Source organism: Biomphalaria glabrata, chromosome 7 (assembly GCF_947242115.1).
Source record: "Biomphalaria glabrata chromosome 7, xgBioGlab47.1, whole genome shotgun sequence".
NCBI classification, from domain to species: Eukaryota; Metazoa; Mollusca; class Gastropoda; family Planorbidae; genus Biomphalaria; species Biomphalaria glabrata.
Window position 1 is genome coordinate 44,983,755 of NC_074717.1, and position 19,794 is coordinate 45,003,548.

At 34.0% G+C, this 19,794-nt stretch overlaps 1 protein-coding gene across 6 annotated transcripts in view; it reads right to left on the reverse strand.

The window, feature by feature from the left end:
• Positions 1-19,794, reverse strand: part of LOC106069810 (lysosome membrane protein 2-like) — a 20,590-nt gene continuing 796 nt past the window's right edge. For 3 of the 6 annotated variants that reach the window (XM_056035722.1, XM_056035721.1, XM_056035723.1), the window contains exons 2-14: positions 18,700-18,817; positions 17,381-17,538; positions 15,098-15,239; positions 13,750-13,950; positions 13,083-13,174; positions 11,933-11,982; positions 11,490-11,559; positions 10,829-11,013; positions 8,616-8,746; positions 6,266-6,339; positions 3,901-3,952; positions 2,662-2,811; positions 1-1,691 (exon numbers count right to left, since the gene is read on the reverse strand). In XM_056035722.1, coding sequence (XP_055891697.1) covers positions 1,440-1,691; positions 2,662-2,811; positions 3,901-3,952; positions 6,266-6,339; positions 8,616-8,746; positions 10,829-11,013; positions 11,490-11,559; positions 11,933-11,982; positions 13,083-13,174; positions 13,750-13,950; positions 15,098-15,239; positions 17,381-17,538; positions 18,700-18,810 — 1,668 coding nt within the window. In that variant the 5' untranslated portion in view covers positions 18,811-18,817 and the 3' untranslated portion in view covers positions 1-1,439. Of the gene's footprint in view, positions 1,692-2,661; positions 2,812-3,900; positions 3,953-6,265; positions 6,340-8,615; positions 8,747-10,828; positions 11,014-11,489; positions 11,560-11,932; positions 11,983-13,082; positions 13,175-13,749; positions 13,951-15,097; positions 15,240-17,380; positions 17,539-18,699; positions 18,818-19,096; positions 19,389-19,412; positions 19,628-19,794 lie in introns of those variants that run through there. The other 3 variants (XM_056035725.1, XM_056035724.1, XM_056035726.1) reach the window with 2 other exon arrangements.

Sequence of the window (19,794 nt, forward strand, 5' to 3'; positions counted from 1 at the left end):
TACTGGATCACCTGCAAGTCAATCATCAAAGCACACAGATAATCTCTCTACTAGTAGTCTCCATTCAAGTCATCAATAAAACAATAACAACAAATGTAAAAGTAACTTCAAATAACTTTGAAGTAACTCATTTAAACAAGAAACTCTTCAATCTACTAAACTGTCAAATACTTCAACAAATCAATACAATAATACAGGACATGGTAATAAAGTATTTCAAAGATTCCATTCAACAAGAATGTCATATTTTACAATACAAACCGCATGGTATCAATAAATCAATGAGGTACTTGGCAATTTGTTGAGCATAACTCCAGGTATTGATTGTGTACAACTATCATTTATTTTCCATTATTTAAAATTTCGGCATAGACCCTGGCACCTGGGAGACAGAGGCACATGACAGAGCATCATGGCGTCGCGCTGTGAAAACTGGCGCACAGGTTGCTGAGGAAAAAAGAACAACGCTGGCAGAAGAAAAACGGCAGAAAAGAAAAGCAAGACAAACGACACTAGCTCCAGCTGGAATAACCTGCCCAGTGTGCGGCCGAACATTCCGGGCTCACATAGGTCTCACCAGCCACATGAGGAGGCATAAAACCCCAGTGCAAAGCCCTCAGCCCCCTGGATGACAAAGTGGTCATCATCCAACCACGATGGATGAACTATATCATTTATTTTCCAATATTTAAAATTTCGGAATGGTTAAAGATTTATGAAAAAAAAAAAAGCACAAAACAAAATAGAACACAAGGTCATTGAGGCTAATCTGATATGTAAGATAACTGGCATGCACAAACAAATTCCAAATATTTGTTAAAAAAAACAACAACTTATTAAAAAATGCAAAACACATTCTTTCATCTCTTTATGGCACAAACTTCATGACATCAATAAACTGTTCCAGGAGATGAGTTTCATTATTTGTTTTTTAAAAGAGATGAGATAGACCTGAACATTTCTCCTGAACATTTAACAGTCCAGAAGAGGCAACACAATTTTTTTTACTTTAAGTCTGAAGCAGTAACTTTTCTTCAAAACTCAAAAGATGCAATATGTCCCCTTTCAAACATAATTTAAGATCTTATAGCTTTAATGATCATTGCAAAACAAAACAAAAAAAAAATGTTGTTCCAAATTAATTCAAGAACACTGCCTTCAATTCTAGTGATAATATTTGTAGGAATCAAAACAATTGTAAAGTTATTTATAAATTACATTAAAGCAAAAGATTCAAATCCAGTTCATACACCTTATGCAAAGATTACATTTGGTAGCTATCCTAGTTTATTATAAGATTGGGCGGAATGGATGTCATGTGACAGTTATTTAATCTCTTTTAACACTTTTTACATATTCAACAGTTAGAATAGTTTTGATAGCTAATGAAAAAAATGACAATGAATCACAGACTTTTGCTTTCAAACAAATTGTTGCTATCAGGGTGAGGTGTTTGGGTTGTCTCCCTTCTCAATCTCTGAGGTCATCAATTGCGTCTGCTCCTCTGGCGTCTCAATTGAGCTTTGTTTGGAAGATGTGCTCATTATCTGATGACTCTTTTCTAATTGTAGTTTCTCTGTCTTTGGATCACAGAAAGTAAAGTCTTCATCTTTTCTAAAACCTTGACCCTTTAGACACAGTTCAGCAGCTTCCTGTTCATGATGAGATGTCTCTTCTCTGTCGTGATGTTTCTGGTCAAATCAAGTAGAAAGTTCAATTGAAAATTAGGCAAAATATTAAACAAAAGCTTTCAACCCAAGGGAAGTGTGGTCGAGAGGCCAAGTGCGCTTGAACTTGGCTTGGCTACCTAGAAGGGGGCTCGAGGTTCGACACCTGACTCGGGCAGAGTTGTGTTTACTGAGCGCCTAAAGGCAGCACGGAAAACCAACTCCTAGATACCCCCTCCTGGTCCACAATTGAGATTGGACCAAAAGTGCTCTGAGCATGCTATAAACATGAAAGTGTGCTATATAAAAGCTATGATAATAATAATCATTGCGTGGGATTTGGTAATTTTCTAATCCTTTGTAAAAAAAAAAGTAATCTTATCCTAATGTACTTATTATTGCTCATAAGAGGTTGATATACTGAAATATATATACAAGTAGCTCTTAAATGAGAACACCTCATTTTAAAATTATTGTTTTTCAAGTGGTAGGAAGCAGTGTGTTCTAGGGCAAACCACAGATCAAGGTTAAAAATATGTGTCTATTTATGTATGTATATATCACAGAAGCCATTATGAAAAAAAAAGCTGAATTCTGGTTGTAAAAAATACTGAAACTGAAAAAAAAAAATCAAGTAGAATATTGTTATCTTTGTCACAGAAACTGTTAAAATTATATTTTTATTACAAATGACATAAAAAAAACTTTTCCATGGAGAAATTTAATGAGGTTCAATAACCTGTATTTCTTCTTTTCTATCAATTTTTGCAATTAGTGAAAAAACATAACATAATATACTATCAAAAATTTTTTTTGCTCAGAAGTCTATTTATATTAAGTTTTCATCATTTTAATAGGAATGGGAATGAATGCAAGAAAACACCCGTTATTTAATATTTTAATTCCCCAGTTTTGGATAGTTTCCAAGAGTTAGAGACACATATTTAATCTTTAAGATTGTTGATTAGGTATAGCCCTTAAGTCTAGTACTCACATATTTGTCCAGAATATAAAGAACTGCTGCCAGGATTACAAGGCAAAGTCCCACAGACAGAAGAGAATACTTCACACCATCAGCTATCTCCATAGAATTAAACAATTGTTTCTTTAACAAGTTGGCATTTTTATCATCCACAACTGAACTCTGGGTAAAGAGAGCAACAAAAACAAGCATGAACATGTTGCCTTTCTAAATGAAACAATCTGAAATGTGGCATTGAAATGTGACGCAGTTGAAAGGTAAAAAATGTCTTGATTCATATTCAGCATGAATCTCCTGTAAATTGATCATATTTAGGGAATGAATTATGCATTCTTTATCAAATTCATCTTCACCTTTGCCTATCTGTCTGTTGGACTGTAGGGGCATCACACAAGATCTGTTGACTGTTTTTCTTCCTTCCTCTGTCTCTTTCTTTTGATAGAATATGTTTCAATGACAGTTTATGTTGCCTTCCCATCGCCTTCTCTGTCTGCCTCTTCTTTTTACTGGTACTGTTCCCTGAAGGAAGGTTTTTGCTAGCCCTGAGGACCTTGTGATATGGCCAAAGAGTTTTCGTTTGCATTTTTTGACAGTAGTTAGCAGATCATCATGGGGTTTGATAGCTGGAGGAATCCTGTCTCTAATCCCTTCATTTGTGAAATGGTCAAATTCATTAATTGATAACATTTAGGGAATGGATTATGTGTTCTTTGTCAAATTCACATTCAGCTTGAATTTCCCATTCATTGCTAATATTTAGGGAATGGATACATATTCTTTATCAGATCATATACACCAAAGACATTCTTTTTACTCAAATTTGAGTGGTTGAAATTAATCAGTTAATAATTAATTCCTTATTTACTACGCTAATATAGAAACAAAGATTTATTACAATAATATTAGCTGTCAATAAACTTACTTCCAAGATCTAGACATTTAAAAAATATACTAGACATAAAATATAGCTTTTATTTATTATCCTTCAAATAAAAGAATAAGATTAGATCCTAAGCAAATCAATTGTGCACTTATTGTGTAAAGTGAATGCTTTAGTTTCATCCAGAATAAACAGCTTATTGAGTAAAGTTGACATCATTGTAACATGCATGTCATAGTTTAAATTATAACATTCAAGCAATAATGCTGGGATATAAAGCTCCTTAAGTCGTCAATTTCTCCACAAATGAGGCAAAGTTATAAGTCAAGACATGTGTAAAAACATTTAAATATCATTCAAGCAGAACTTACCACATTAAGCCAAAAAATGGGAAAATACAATGACCTGAGATTTCTGGTTTGTCTGAAGTGAAACATGAATAACTTAGTGTTAGTTAAAACATGAACAACTTAGTGTTAGATGAGACATGAACAACTTAGTGTTAGATGAAACATGAACAACTTAGTGTTAGATAAAACATGAACAACTTAGTGTTAGATAAAACATAAACAACTTAGTGTTAGATAAAACATGAACAACTTAGTGTTAGATGAGACATGAACTACTTAGTGTTAGATGAAACATGAACAACTTAGTGTTAGATGAGACATGAACAACTTAGTGTTAGATGAAACATGAACAACTTAGTGTTAGATGAAACATGAACAACTTAGTGTTAGATGAAACATGAACAACTTAGTGTTAGATGAGACATGAACAACTTAGTGTTAGATGAAACATGAACAACTTAGTGTTAGATGAAACATGAACAACTTAGTGTTAGATGAAACATGAACAACTTAGTGTTAGATGAGACATGAACAACTTAGTGTTAGATGAGACATGAACAACTTAGTGTTAGATGAAACATGAACAACTTAGTGTTAGATAAAACATGAACAACTTAGTGTTAGATGAGACATGAACAACTTAGTGTTAGATGAGACATGAACAACTTAGTGTTAGATGAAACATGAACAACTTAGTGTTAGATGAGACATGAACAACTTAGTGTTAGATGAGACATGAACAACTTAGTGTTAGATGAGACATGAACAACTTAGTGTTAGATGAAACATGAACAACTTAGTGTTAGATGAGACATGAACAACTTAGTGTTAGATGAAACATGAACAACTTAGTGTTAGTTAAAACATGAACAACTTAGTGTTAGATGAAACATGAACAACTTAGTGTTAGATAAAACATGAACAACTTAGTAAAAAAAATATCTGAATTTTAAGATTGAACAGTTAACAGTGGTATTCTCCCTAAAACTTAGTAGGAGCCTAGGAAACTACATTATGTAGCTTGTAGCAGGGGTGCCTGATTGGGAATGAAATTCACTACTATAAAATAAAAATCTGATACAGCAGATAGATTAAGTTTATAAATGAGTAATGAAGACACATATGTAAAAAAAAATAATTTTATATTCCAGATCAAGAAAGCAATGGGTGGACAACAGCAATCAATACACAGGACTGTCAAAGGAAGAGACGATAATTCTGGCAAAGACAAGAAAGAGATGGTCGACTGATTATGTGTGTGGTATTCCAATTGTCCAAAAAAACAGGGGAAGGCTGTATACAGTTAAGTATTGTTCTGCTGTACAGCTTATTTCTTTAGACAACTCTACAGATTTACAATAGCATACTCAAAATAAGCTTCAGAAGTAAAACCATGTGGCACTAATTGGATAATGTTCAATTTAAAACTTATTCAATGTAAAAGTGCACTCTCCATTGCTTGCACTCTCCATTGCTTGCACTCTCCATTGCTTGCACTCTCCATTGCTTGCACTCTCCATTGCTACAACAATCTACAATGTGTACACAGATCATGTCTGACTAGAACTTGTACACAGATCATATCTGACTAGAACTTGTACACAGATCTTATCTAACTAGAACTTGTACACAGATCTTATCTAACTAGAACTTGTACACAGATCAAATCTAACTAGAACTTGTACACAGATCATATCTGACTAGAACTTGTACACAGATCAAATCTAACTAGAACTTGTACACAGATCATGTCTGACTAGAACTTGTACATAGATCAAATCTAACTAGAACTTGTACACAGATCATGTCTAACTAGAACTTGTACATAGATCATGTCTAACTAGAACTTGTACATAGATCATGTCTAACTAGAACTTGTACACAGATCAAATCTAACTAGAACTTGTACACATATCATATCTGACTAGAACTTGTACACAGATCATGTCTGACTAGAACTTGTACACAGATCATGTCTGACTAGAACTTGTACACAGATCAAATCTAACTAGAACTTGTACACAGATCATGTCTGACTAGAACTTGTACACAGATCAAATCTAACTAGAACTTGTACACAGATCAAATCTAACTAGAACTTGTACACAGATCAAATCTAACTAGAACTTGTACACAGATCAAGTCTGACTAGAACTTGTACACAGATCAAATCTAACTAGAACTTGTACACAGATCAAATCTAACTATAACTTGTACACAGATCAAATCTAACTAGAACTTGTACACAGATCATGTCTGACTAGAACTTGTACACAGATCAAATCTGACTAGAACTTGTACACAGATCATGTCTGACTAGAACTTGTACACAGATCAAATCTAACTAGAACTTGTACACAGATCTTATCTGACTAATACTACTTACTCTATATCAGGAACTTGTTCTATGTACATATTGATCTGGAGCTTGCTTGTTGCTCGTAGAACAAGACCAGTCCACTTAAACCAAAAGAAATAATATAAAGCTATTTAATACACACAATATTACTAAGATATGACAAAAAAAAACATCTTAACAAATACATTTTTATACACTAATTTTAATGAAAGAATAGCCCATTACAAACATTACAGAATGTAGCAACTATGATTTCAAACAATAAGAAAAACACAATGTATGTGTCAAAGGCTATTGTTAATTTTTTTTTATTAAAAAAACTATTATACAGTAGAATATCTTTATTATGTATTAGATAAATATAAAAAATTATTAAGAAATATTTTAAAAGTGTTGTTTTGTGGAAACAATTACTTAAGTGAAACTCTAAAAAGTAATTTTTTATATTTAGCAGGTGAGCCCTTCTCTGTAGATCTTTGGGCTAAGGACATTTGTGTATTTGATATATATTTGATTATCTAATAGATATAGTCTGAAATAATTTCCAGGCAGTATATTTTGACACTGATTATTTTCATCCTGGTATGACCTTATTTCAGCTAAAAGCGGCAATGTGTCATTGAGGTTAGGGGCCGAGACCTTGGAATGGCTAAAAGTGGTCACATGTTATGTTATCTTATCTAAACTAAACTAAATACAGATGTTACTTCAAAAAAGAAGATGTTTGTAGGTCAACCTGGTCATGCATGTTAATCAATGACTTAAATTCTGCCAAGTCATTGGTTTTCCTAGCTGACTCAGGCATGAAGCCAGTGACTTGAGAAGTTTTTTTTATATTCCTAATAGACTTTAATTTGCCTTATGTTTGTTTGTTTGTTTTTCCATGTTTCGGATGTTCCTTCAGAGTTGAAGATAGTTTACTTCCTAGTCCAAACCTCTGCAGGACGACGGGGGATGGGAGCGGGCAGGGGATGGGAGCGGGCAGGGTCTTAACCTGGGACCATCGATAAATCCAAATGACAGTCCAGTGCGCAAACCTCACGACCAGGGAGCCATCCATACATATAAATGTTATGTTATGTAAGTATGTATTTGTCATATTTCACTATTTTGGAGTGTAACTTAGAGACAAATTTTGGTTGAGAAGTTAATGTGAATCAACTTATTTCTATACATCTTTCCCAGGGACTTTGTAAAGTCTTATTTTACATACATTAGTATAACTATATACCTAGAGTTTATTTAATAGCCTAGGAAATATACCAGTGGACAATTGTGTCTGCACACCTTAAAATACTGTCCTGTTAATCTAAATAACAAAAGTCTAGCTAAAAGTCACTCAGGAACTCATTTTTAATAGATCGCAATGGGACTGTTGTTAACCATACACCTCGTTGACTATTTTTAGCTGTACCCACTAATTAGGCCGAAGTAAAAGATCACATTATAATTTTTAAAGTGGGTGTTCTTTAGAAGCACCATACACCTCGTTGACTATTTTTAGCTGTACCCACTAATTAGGCCAAAGTAAAAGATCACATTATAATTTTTAAAGTGGGTGTTCTTTAGAAGCACCATACACCTCGTTGACTATTTTTAGCTGTACCCACTAATTAGGCCGAAGTAAAAGATCACATTATAATTTTTAAAGTGGGTGTTCTTTAGAAGCACCATACACCTCGTTGACTATTTTTAGCTGTACCCACTAATTAGGCCGAAGTAAAAGATCACATTATAATTTTTAAAGTGGGTGTTCTTTAGAAGCACCATACACCTCGTTGACTATTTTTAGCTGTACCCACTAATTAGGCCGAAGTAAAAGATCACATTATAATTTTTAAAGTGGGTGTTCTTTAGAAGCACCATACACCTCGTTGACTATTTTTAGCTGTACCCACTAATTAGGCCAAAGTAAAAGATCACATAATAACTTTTAAAGTGGGTGTTCTTTAGAAGCAATGCCTGTTGCTCCATAACAGCTGGTTGTGACCACTTTGAAAGCATGCTGAAACTTACTCTTTTGTGGTTAGTTTGGTTTTTTAGTAGGGGTTGGTTTGTAGTGTTTACAAAAAAATATTTATTCTTGTTTTTATGAAACAAATAAAGATTTATTTTGGTTTAAAAGAAATTAATTTTTTGTTTTACCTTTATAATTATTATGTTTAATTTAATTGCTGTGTTGTCCAGTAACTCAGGTGACTCTAGCCATTTAAGCCTTGGACTGAGGTGCACACTTTAAACCCCCCTAGTAGCATTACCAACTGGCCTCAAACAGGTAACATAAATATAAATAAGTTGTTTTTTTAACGCATTATCTAAAGCTACGGGTACTTTAAAAAATGTTTCACCAGAAAACAAAGATATATATCTGACTTACCGGCTCTACATCAATCAGTGTCTGATGTTCCCGTTCACTTGGATGTAAACCTTCAAAGCTGTTAATGACCTCCGGATCACCATACAGGAAGTGTGGAAATGAAATAACTAATGGGAGATAAAGTCCACCGGCTAGAAGAGAATCAAAAGTTCAACTCTTGTAATAGTCTGTGACTAGATGTACACGCACAAACAAAAGACAAACAAGAGACAATCACACACAAACAAGAGACATTCACTTCAAATCATCAACTTTTGAACTAAAGATATTCCAAATATTCTAACAGTATATTGTTGTTCAAATATAATTATAGTTGCTTTTTTTTGTAAATACAAAATCAATATCAAACTGGATGAAATGTCTAAAATTATGATTTTTTAAGTTGGACTTGTCCTTTCCAGTTTTAACACAAGTATAAATAGCTAAATTCTTTGACTTAAGTAACTAAATGAATTAAACACAAACTGGATATAAACGAGTTGATTAGATACATTGATATGATCTTTACAATTAGAAAGAAACATGAATCTGAATAAGATCAAGGGTATGTGATTTCTTATCTTATATTACAGAGGTTACTTCAAAAAAAAAGATAGATTTGTAACATTCTCTAATTACAACAAATAGAAAATTTTAACCACAATGGACATGCAACTAATTAATTAATACTGATATGATCTTGTAACAATTGTTTTGTTGCAATGGTGATATTTAATGAGGACTACATGACCAATACTTTCTATCCCATCAATACTTTCTATCCCATCAATACTTTCTATCCCATCAATACTTTCTACTCCATCAATACTTTCTATCCCATCAATACTTTCTACTCCATCAATACTTTCTACTCCATCAATACTTTCTACTCCATCAATACTTTTTATTCCATCAATACTTTCTATTCCATAAATACTTTCTTTTCCATCAATACTTTCTATCCCATCAATACTTTCTACTCCATCAATACTTTCTATTCCATAAATACTTTCTATTCCATCAATACTTTCTATTCCATAAATACTTTCTATTCCATAAATACTTTCTTTTCCATCAATACTTTCTATTCCATAAATACTTTCTTTTCCATCAATACTTTCTATTCCATAAATACTTTCTATTCCATAAATACTTTCTATTCCATAAATACTTTCTTTTCCATCAATACTTTCTATTCCATAAATACTTTCTATTCCATAAATACTTTCTACTCCATCAATACTTTCTATTCCATCAATACTTTCTACTCCATCAATACTTTTTATTCCATCAATACTTTCTATTCCATAAATACTTTCTTTTCCATCAATACTTTCTATCCCATCAATACTTTCTACTCCATCAATACTTTCTATTCCATAAATACTTTCTATTCCATCAATACTTTCTATTCCATAAATACTTTCTATTCCATAAATACTTTCTTTTCCATCAATACTTTCTATTCCATAAATACTTTCTTTTCCATCAATACTTTCTATTCCATAAATACTTTCTATTCCATAAATACTTTCTATTCCATAAATACTTTCTTTTCCATCAATACTTTCTATTCCATAAATACTTTCTATTCCATAAATACTTTCTACTCCATCAATACTTTCTATTCCATAAATACTTTCTATTCCATAAATACTTTCTTTTCCATCAATACTTTCTATCCCATCAATACTTTCTATTCCATAAATACTTTCTATTCCATCAATACTTTCTATTCCATAAATACTTTCTATTCCATAAATACTTTCTATTCCATAAATACTTTCTATTCCATCAATACTTTCTATTCCATAAATACTTTCTATTCCATAAATACTTTCTTTTCCATCAATACTTTCTACTCCATCAATACTTTCTACTCCATCAATACTTTTTATTCCATAAATACTTTCTATCCCATCAATACTTTCTACTCCATCAATACTTTCTATCCCATCAATACTTTCTACTCCATCAATACTTTCTACTCCATCAATACTTTCTACTCCATCAATACTTTTTATTCCATCAATACTTTCTATTCCATAAATACTTTTTTTTCCATCAATACTTTCTATCCCATCAATACTTTCTACTCCATCAATACTTTCTACTCCATCAATACTTTTTATTCCATCAATACTTTCTATTCCATAAATACTTTTTTTTCCATCAATACTTTCTATTCTATCAATACTTTCTATCCCATCAATACTTTCTATCCCATCTTTTACCTGCCTTTCGACACATTGTCATGTTCAACAGGCCACTAGGTAAACAAAGAGACTGTGGAACACAGTAGCCAATGTTGTCTTCATTCAACGAGGCATTCATCATGATGCTTTCGTCCCATTCAAAGCGTTGAAGTTTGATGCCTTGTGGCAGTTTGACATCCGTTTTATAAACAGCACTTATAGACCTGAAAAGTAAACCTTGCATAGTAAGTCCATATCCCTTTGTTGAACAAGAGCTGACAGTGGTGAATAACGTAACAACCAAATGACCAGACACAAGCAGCAAGTGACCAACTATTAGCCCAACTGTATTAAGCCATGTGATCAGGATTTGGTCCAGAGACCATCAGCATCTACAAAGTACATTCTGAACAATTTCTCTACAAAAAAAAAAACAACTTTTTTGTAATATCCCAACATATTGCAAGTGTGTCATAGTACAAACTTAATTTTGCAAAAACAAAATTTCTCTTGGCACTGGTAATTATTTTGAAAAAAGATAAAGACAGAAAGGATATAAAAAAAAAGGTACAAATGTCAGACAAATGAATTTTTGCTAAGTCTTAGCAAGCTAAACTTTTTAGTCTATCAAAATTATGTGTAATTTATCTAAAGTGTAAAAAAATATAAAAAGTTAATTTAAAATAGAACCTAATCCTACCTGCACATATCAGACACAAAGATTTCAATGATTTCTCTATCAAAATTCAATGGGGAGTTCACGGAACCATCTATGGATGGAAGGGAAATAAGTCAGAACAAAAAAACAGAAAACTAATGAAATGTGAGAGAAAAAAAAACTAGACTTTAAACTTCAGAAACTACCAAGAAAAAGTCAGCAATAGAATATAAGCAAGAGCAAAAGGTAATCAATTTTATTGCAGACCAAGAACTAACTTCAAGACTATACCTAGCATTACCCAAACCTTTAATCTAAACATTGATCTTTTATTAAAACAATGAGAAAATAGCCTGGGTAAATACATCAATCACAAAGAAGAGTCAAAATTATTTTGGACAATAGTTTTAATAGAAATGTCTTTAAAAAAAATCACTCCAAAACATATGACAAAAGTAAAAAAAAAATTAATTAAAACTACCTACCCGTCCCATTGATCATATTAGCCCATGGTGTAGACCAGACATCAAGGACACTGCACAACATTAAAAGTTAAATTAGATCTCACATATAAGTACACATAGCCACACCTCTACAATAAACACTATTTAATGAATATTTTGTCCAATTTAGAATTAGTAGTTAATCTTCAATTAAAAAGATGAAGTAAGTAAAGCCATGTTGGTGTTCTCCACAGTCTTAGGATACGATGAGGACAGACTAGTAAAAGGTTTATAAATGATATTCAACGGATCTGAATGAAGACATAGACATATGACTAACCGAATGCCTGCTTTTCTTTTAAATGCTTTACATGTTTCAAATGTTCCTTCAAAATTAAAAATTATTACAACCTAGCCCAAAACAAACGCAGGATGGATGGGGATGGTGGTTGCCAGGGTCTGAACCTGAGACCATCAAGACGACAGTCTGGACACATACCACACAACCAGACAGCCATCTGGTAATGCATTATTACTGCTTGAAATGCTCAAAAATAAAAGATTACTTCTTTTCCTTAAAAGATACTAATTTTCTAAGGAACACCCTTCCCCCCCAAAAAAAGCATAATTAAAACATTGCATCAATGAAGTAATAACATTACCCCATGAAAATGGACTTTTTGAGTAAAAAAAAAACATATTAAAAAAAAACTCTCCATGTCATTTCACTAATTATAAGTAAAAACTTCTTCCCTAATTTACATGATACAATCCAACACTATCAGCTCATTGTCTTCGTAATTGAAGTCCATATGGATTTAGTTTGTACGGAAATAACTTTTTCAGTAAGATCAACTTGACAATCACATTTAAATATGCTAGGACAAATTTGTACAAATACTCCTTCTTCCCTAGTGCTATTAGAGCATGGAATGGGTTGCCTGAGCTAGCCAGGAAAAACCAGTGACTTGGCAGAGTTTAAGTCATTGGTTAATATGCATGACTGAATGCATGATGCGTAGGACGTAATCATCTTCTCTTTTGAAGTAACGTCTGTATTATATAAGATAAGATTCTAGCCTGAAGAGAGGATACTGGTTCACAATGTCACTCAAAGCAATATAGTTTTCGATTGTGAGGTCAACAAGAATGCACACAAAAATATTGAAAAAACTAAAATAAGGAGTCCAACCTTTGTCCATTGTGCCTTGATACTTTGCCCACCAGGTCACTGTCTATAGCTCCAGTATGGATGGTATACAAACCATCATCTGTTAAATTTTTCTGTTAAGTATAAATATTTAAATTGTTAATCTGCACCCTATGATCTGAAAATATCCTTGTAGTTCTAGGAGTTATTTATGTAGTCCCCCTCTCTGCCCCCCTCTTTTTTTTTTTTACAAACCTCGGGCCTTCTCTGTGGGCCAAAATCTATTATAACACTCAAAATAATAGAGTTACATGTTTCATGATTTGATTCACAGCTCTGTCTAATTCAGCGGTTCTCAACCTTTTATGCTCGGCGACCCCTTTTTTACAATCCCCCACTCTGCCGCGACCCCCCCCTAAACACACACACATACAGCAAAAGAAAAATAGACAATAACCATCCATATTTTCAATGGTCTTAGAGACCCCTGGCAAATCGTCAATCGACCCCCAAGGGGGGGTCGCGACCCACAGGTTGAGAACCCCTGGTCTAATTGGAGAGACATTTTACTGAGTGTTGGTGGGGACCAGAAAAAATGTGAAAACCAAATACTTACACACCTACTTACCTGACAAAAATATCTAGGGGCTGCCGACTTGTCCGAAGAAGGGATCAAAGATTATAAATGATTTAAATTAAACAGACGCACCTGAATAAAATATCCAGTCGTTGCAGACTTGACAGCAGACGGCATCAAAGATTGTAAAAAGAGCAGAGCTGGATCATCATATCCCCACAAGAGTTCTTTGACTGAACGTGTTATGAACAAATCTTCACCCGTTTCTTTCAAGCCATAGGAGACTAACTTTTTAACAAGCGATGGCATCCACTTCAAATTGTGAGTCAATACCTGAAGAAAAGAAAATCAGTTATAAACTAGAAGTTGACTATAAAAACCTTTAATAAGAACAATAGTATTTGAGCTTTATCCAAACTTTTTTTGCTTTTTTCACCTTACAAATTGCAGAAACAATCCCTTTATTTGCCTTGCACATTACAGAAACACATTTTTTCATTACAAACAGGGTGTTAAGATTTATTTGAACTGCACAACTAAAACAGAAAATGTTTTTGTAAATGTTTGTAAAATGTTTTACATGTTTCGGATGTTCCTTCAGAGTTGAAGATAGTTTACTTCCTAGTCCAAACCTCCCGCTGGACGACGGGGGATGGGAGCGGGCAGGGTTTGAACACTCGACCGTCGATAAATCCGAACGACAGTCCAGCGCACAAACCGCACGACCAGGCATTCATATCTCATATATACACAAAAAATATAGTACGCCTTTCAGACCCTGCAATCTACAGGTCAATCTATAGGGCAGATGATGTAAAGATCATTTGTTTTTATGGCCTACAGTTAACAACTTAACAAGGGTATGATGTGGCCAGCACAATGACCAACTGCCTTTACTTTCACCAGCTAATGTTGTGTGGACTAGCGGGTCCTAAATATCCCAAAAATTCATAATCCCAGTCTTCACTGAGATTTGAACCCAGGACTCTTTGGTTTGGAAAGGGCTTTATGGTGAAGGTGCATGACTAAATGCATGACGCATAGGAAATAATCATCTTCTTTTTTTTTAAGTAACGTCTGTATTATATAAGATAAGGTGGGGGGGGGGAGGAGGATTTAGTTGCTAAGTATAGGCAACATGCTTTGGTGGCCTTGCTGACATAATGAAATGCACTGGCTTAGGGTTATAAATAAATAAACATAAGAGAAACAGGAAAAAAAACACCATTATGACATATATGACAACACTATTTAAAACCCACAGCTCCTACATAGACTGACCAATGGGTTTTATCCTTATACAGTTGAAAACATTTAAGAGATTAATACATTAAGCCCCTTTGTAAAACTTTTTCCCCCCTATAATTTACTAATTATACATAAAATACTACTTTAAGTGTGCATATGATAGTAACAACTGCAATGAAAGAGACAATCTAGTGTGATCAAACTAAGTCTAGTCTCCTGTTGTATTACTTACAGCAACAATGGGGTTCAAAGTGGTAATAATGTCTGATTCCTTGCAAGGGGACATCTTTGGAACAAAGCTGTAGATTCGATTCTGTCTATAGCTGACTGTGCCATTATCATTCCATGTTATATTAAACTTGCTCCGTCTTTCTCTAATCAACACAAGATATACAAAGTATTTTTGTAAATACTTGCAAAGGGATCAATTTGAAGAACAAACACTAATAGACAACATTGTCTTAAAATAGACAGATCAATATTATGATTGCCATTATGTGGTCACGTTGTGGTCATTGAATTTTTAATCTACTCCACTCTAACTAAAAAAAAAAATCAATTCTAAAGCTATCAGTTAATAATTTACATTATATCAATGATTGAAATACATTTTTAGATTCATTTTTTAAAGTATGAGGATTATAATTATACTAAAAGAAATCAAGTCACTGAGAGTAATCCTATCTCAAGTAAAAAATAGTTTTCTAGGGTTGTAAATATAACAATGGCTTTACGCTAGTGGCATGAACAGTTTCTAATATATTGGAAGACCTTGCCAGGCAGTGATGACAATGTGCTACACAGTGAGGCATGATGACAATGTGCTACACAGTGAGGTGTGATGACAATGTGCTACACAGTAAGGTGTGATGACAATGTGCTACACAGTAAGGTGTGATGAGAATGTGCTACACAGTAAGGTGTGATGAGAATGTGCTACACAGTAAGGTGTGATGAGAATGTGCTACACAGTAAGGTGTGATGAGAATGTGCTACACAGTGAGGCATGATGACAATGTGCTACACAGTAAGGCATGATGACAATGTGCTACACAGTAAGGTGTGATGACAATGTGCTACACAGTAAGGCATGATGACAATGTGCTACACAGTAAGGTATGATGACAATGTGCTACACAGAAAGGCATGATGACAATGTGCTACAAAGTAAGGCAACAATAAACTTCCTCCCTATTTTAACTCTAGTATAGAGCATAGTGCTAATATTTTTTGTTGTTATGGTTTGTTGTGTACTTCTGTCACACATTAAATTTGCCACTAAAGGGGTTTTGGTCATTTCTTTCTGTAGGATTTATTTACAAAGGAGGCGCGGTGGCTGAGCGGTAAAGCGCTTGACTCCTGAACTGGAGGTCCCGGGTTCGAATCCCGGTGAAGACTGGGCATTTCATTTCGGGATCTTTGGGCGCCTCTGAGTCCACCCAGCTCTAAATGGGTACCTGACATTAGTTGGGGAAAAGTAAAGGTGGTTGGTGATTGTGCTGGCCACATGACACCCTCCTTAACCGTAGGCCACAGAAACAGATGACCTGTACATCATCTGCCCTATAGACCACAAGGTCTGAAAGGGGAACTTTCATGTCATACAAAGGTGAGAGGAACATGTCTAGTATTGAGTTCTTGTAGAGGCTTTAGGATCTTGGAACACCAATGGAATGTCCAATTTTATTTTTGTTTTCAGCTTGATGACTTTAAAGTGTGTTAAACATAATTTTTTCCATAGAGTAATCTTTGAAATCTCTTTAAGGTTTAAACTGCAAAGTAAAATTTCATGCAGCTAAGATGCAATAAAAAAAAATGTACATAAGACTTGGATGTGATCTGCATTTGTGGATACTTCTTCTTCTTCGTTCTCATTGTTATGTTGGAGTGTTCAGATGAGTAGACCGATACATGAGATGAACTGCGCAGTGGTTTCCAAATCAGGGAGCTCTCCATATAGTTTCCTTTCTATTGGGGTGATTTGGGGCCAATGTCTTATACGGGCCTCTTGGTATAGAGAGCAGTTTTGGAGGACGTGGTCTGCATTCTCTGGGGATACTCCATATTGGCAGATTTCACTGGTTCCAATTTTGAGCTTCCGGTACATGTGTTGTCACATTCTGTTGTGTCCGGTCCTGAGTCGAAAGATTAGACGTTGGTCTTGTCGGGATAGCTTATAGTAAGCGTGGATACTGATACATCAGATTATTCATAGATTATAAAAAATATACTAGTTAAACATTTTTTTTAAATTAAAATTTAATATTAAGTAAAAAAAGTAAATAAGGTGAAAAATCTTTTTTTTTTCCTCAAATTTAATTATTTAAAGTAATTATGTCAAATCTAGAAAGAAGATTTCCTGCTTAAACATGTTTCTGAGACTTTCGATACGAAAGGGCATTGTGCAGTTTTGACATGTCAAAATCATGATACCATGTCACCCCAAGTTCCAGATGAATTGCACTGACATATGACTGTAAAAAAACTAATGAAGTGTTTTGTGTTTGAAAACTACCTGTAAGTATATGGCCCTTTCTGTATTAACATAGGCTTGTCTCCCTTTTTCACTTCATCTGAATTGTCTACATGAAAGATATAGAACTGCAAGTATATAGGGACTGGGACATCCTTCCACATGTCATATCTTTCACTGGAATTAGAAATGACCATGTTCTGGAACAAACAAACATTATTATGTACTGGAATTAGAAATGACCATGTTCTGGAACAAACAAACAAACAACATTATTATGTATTGGAATTAGAAATGACCATGTTCTGAAACAAACAAACAAACAACATTATTATGTATTGGAATTAGAAATTACCATGTTCTTGAACAAACAAACAACATTATTATGTACTGGAATTAGAGATGACCATATTCTGGAACAAACAAACATTATTATGTACTGGAATTAGAAATGACCATGTTCTTGAACAAACAAACAACATTATTATGTACTGGAATTAGAGATGACCATGTTCTGAAACAAACAACAACATTATTATGTACTGGAATTAGAAATGACCATGTTCTGGAACAAACAAACAACAACATTATTATGAAATGTGTGATTGAAGTAATTTGTAATAAAAGTAGTTGGATCATTGTGCTGTCCTCAGGTAATTACAGACATGCCTTCCCCTTTCTCTTAGTCAGTTGCACAGTTGATCTTTCATTCTTCTCTGTGCCTTGACAAGAATCTCTTTCAATGTTTGGCTCATCAAATCATTTTCTCTGTCTGCCTCTTTGTCTTTTCCTTGATGGAAGGTTTTTGTCAGCCTTGAGGACCTTATGACATGGCCATACAGTTTCAGTTAGCATTTCCTGACTGGTCAGAAGGTCATTGTGAGGCCCAATACCATTGTGATCCTGTTTTGAATCTCCTTAATTGTGATGCAGTCTTTGTAGAGAATCCTTCCTAGACACAACACTAAATAGGTCTCACACATCCTACACACAACACTAGTGTCAACAAATAGGTCTCACACATCCTACACACAACACCATTGTCAACAAATAGGTCTCACACAACACTATTGTCAACAAATAGGTCTCACACATCCTACACACAACACTATTGTCAACAAATAGGTCTCACACAACACTATTGTCAACAAATAGGTCTCACACATCCTACACACAACACTATTGTAAACTTGCTTGGTTATGTTGTATGCACCATTCCTCGACATCCTGCCGTAGGTTTATGCTAGGATGTAAAAATCTTCAATTCTTAATGAAAATCCTTCAAAACGAAATAAACATTTCACATACCAGTAGTAAATAGCAAGTACAAGTTTATAAATAAAGTGATTTGAACAAATTACCTTTTTAATTTGTCCTTTGATAATGAAGTCAATCAATGGAATCATAGCTATGCCAATGACTGCCATCACAGCACCCACAATAAGGATTATTAGGATTTTTTTATCCAACATTTTGTTACTGAAATATAGACAAAGATAATAGAAATGCCTCCGCCTCTGACACCACCCATTTTGTATGTGTAATGTTTTGACAAATATCCTCATCAGCTTTTCGTTATTACATTAAAAATAAATGTAAAAACAAAACTAAATTTTGGTGAGTGTATGTTAATTTCTGAGAAGTTTCATATTTTCTTGACAAACCATCGAATTAGTTCATTTGTACAATCTATGGATGGGTGTTTGAAATGAAATAGTGGAAAAGATATCCTGGCCTAGTTTAATTAAAGTAGCTCACCCGTCTCATCTGCAGGAAGATATACCTCTTTAGGCTTTAATTATCACTTTAATTAGTAGAAAACAGAACCAGCCCTGTTACAGGATGGCTGCCTAGTTGTGTGATATGTACGCTGGACTGTCATTCAGACTTGTTGATGGTCCCAGGTTCAAACCCTGCCCTCTGCCATCCCCCGTCATCCCGCAGGAAGTTTTTTGGACTAGGAACTAAATTATCGTCAACTCTGAAGGAACATCCGAAACATGTAAAACATTTGACAAACATTTTTACTGAAAGTCAAATAATTATAAAGTAAAGGGGATTACACCTTTCAGACCTTGTGACCCCTGGGGTTTAGATGATGTAAAACTTATCTGTCTCTATGGCCAATGGTTAACAACAGTCTCAGGTTCACAGCATAATGCTCAAATGCCTTGACTTCCAACGTATGCTAGAGTTGGGTGCATTCTAAAAATTTGGAATTTCTAATTCCAGTGAACTGGAGACTTCTTGGTTCAAAAGCCCAGCATTTTACCACTAGGACAGTATGCCCTAAAATTAATATCATATGTTGTGGTCAATACAAGAACAAACTATTTCAAATGGAACAATTATCTTAAAATAATTTTAAAAAACTTTACAAGAAGAGAACTGCTCAAACATTTCATGGTTTTACTAAAAATGTGAAGGGATGAAAATAAATAAGTAAACAATTATAT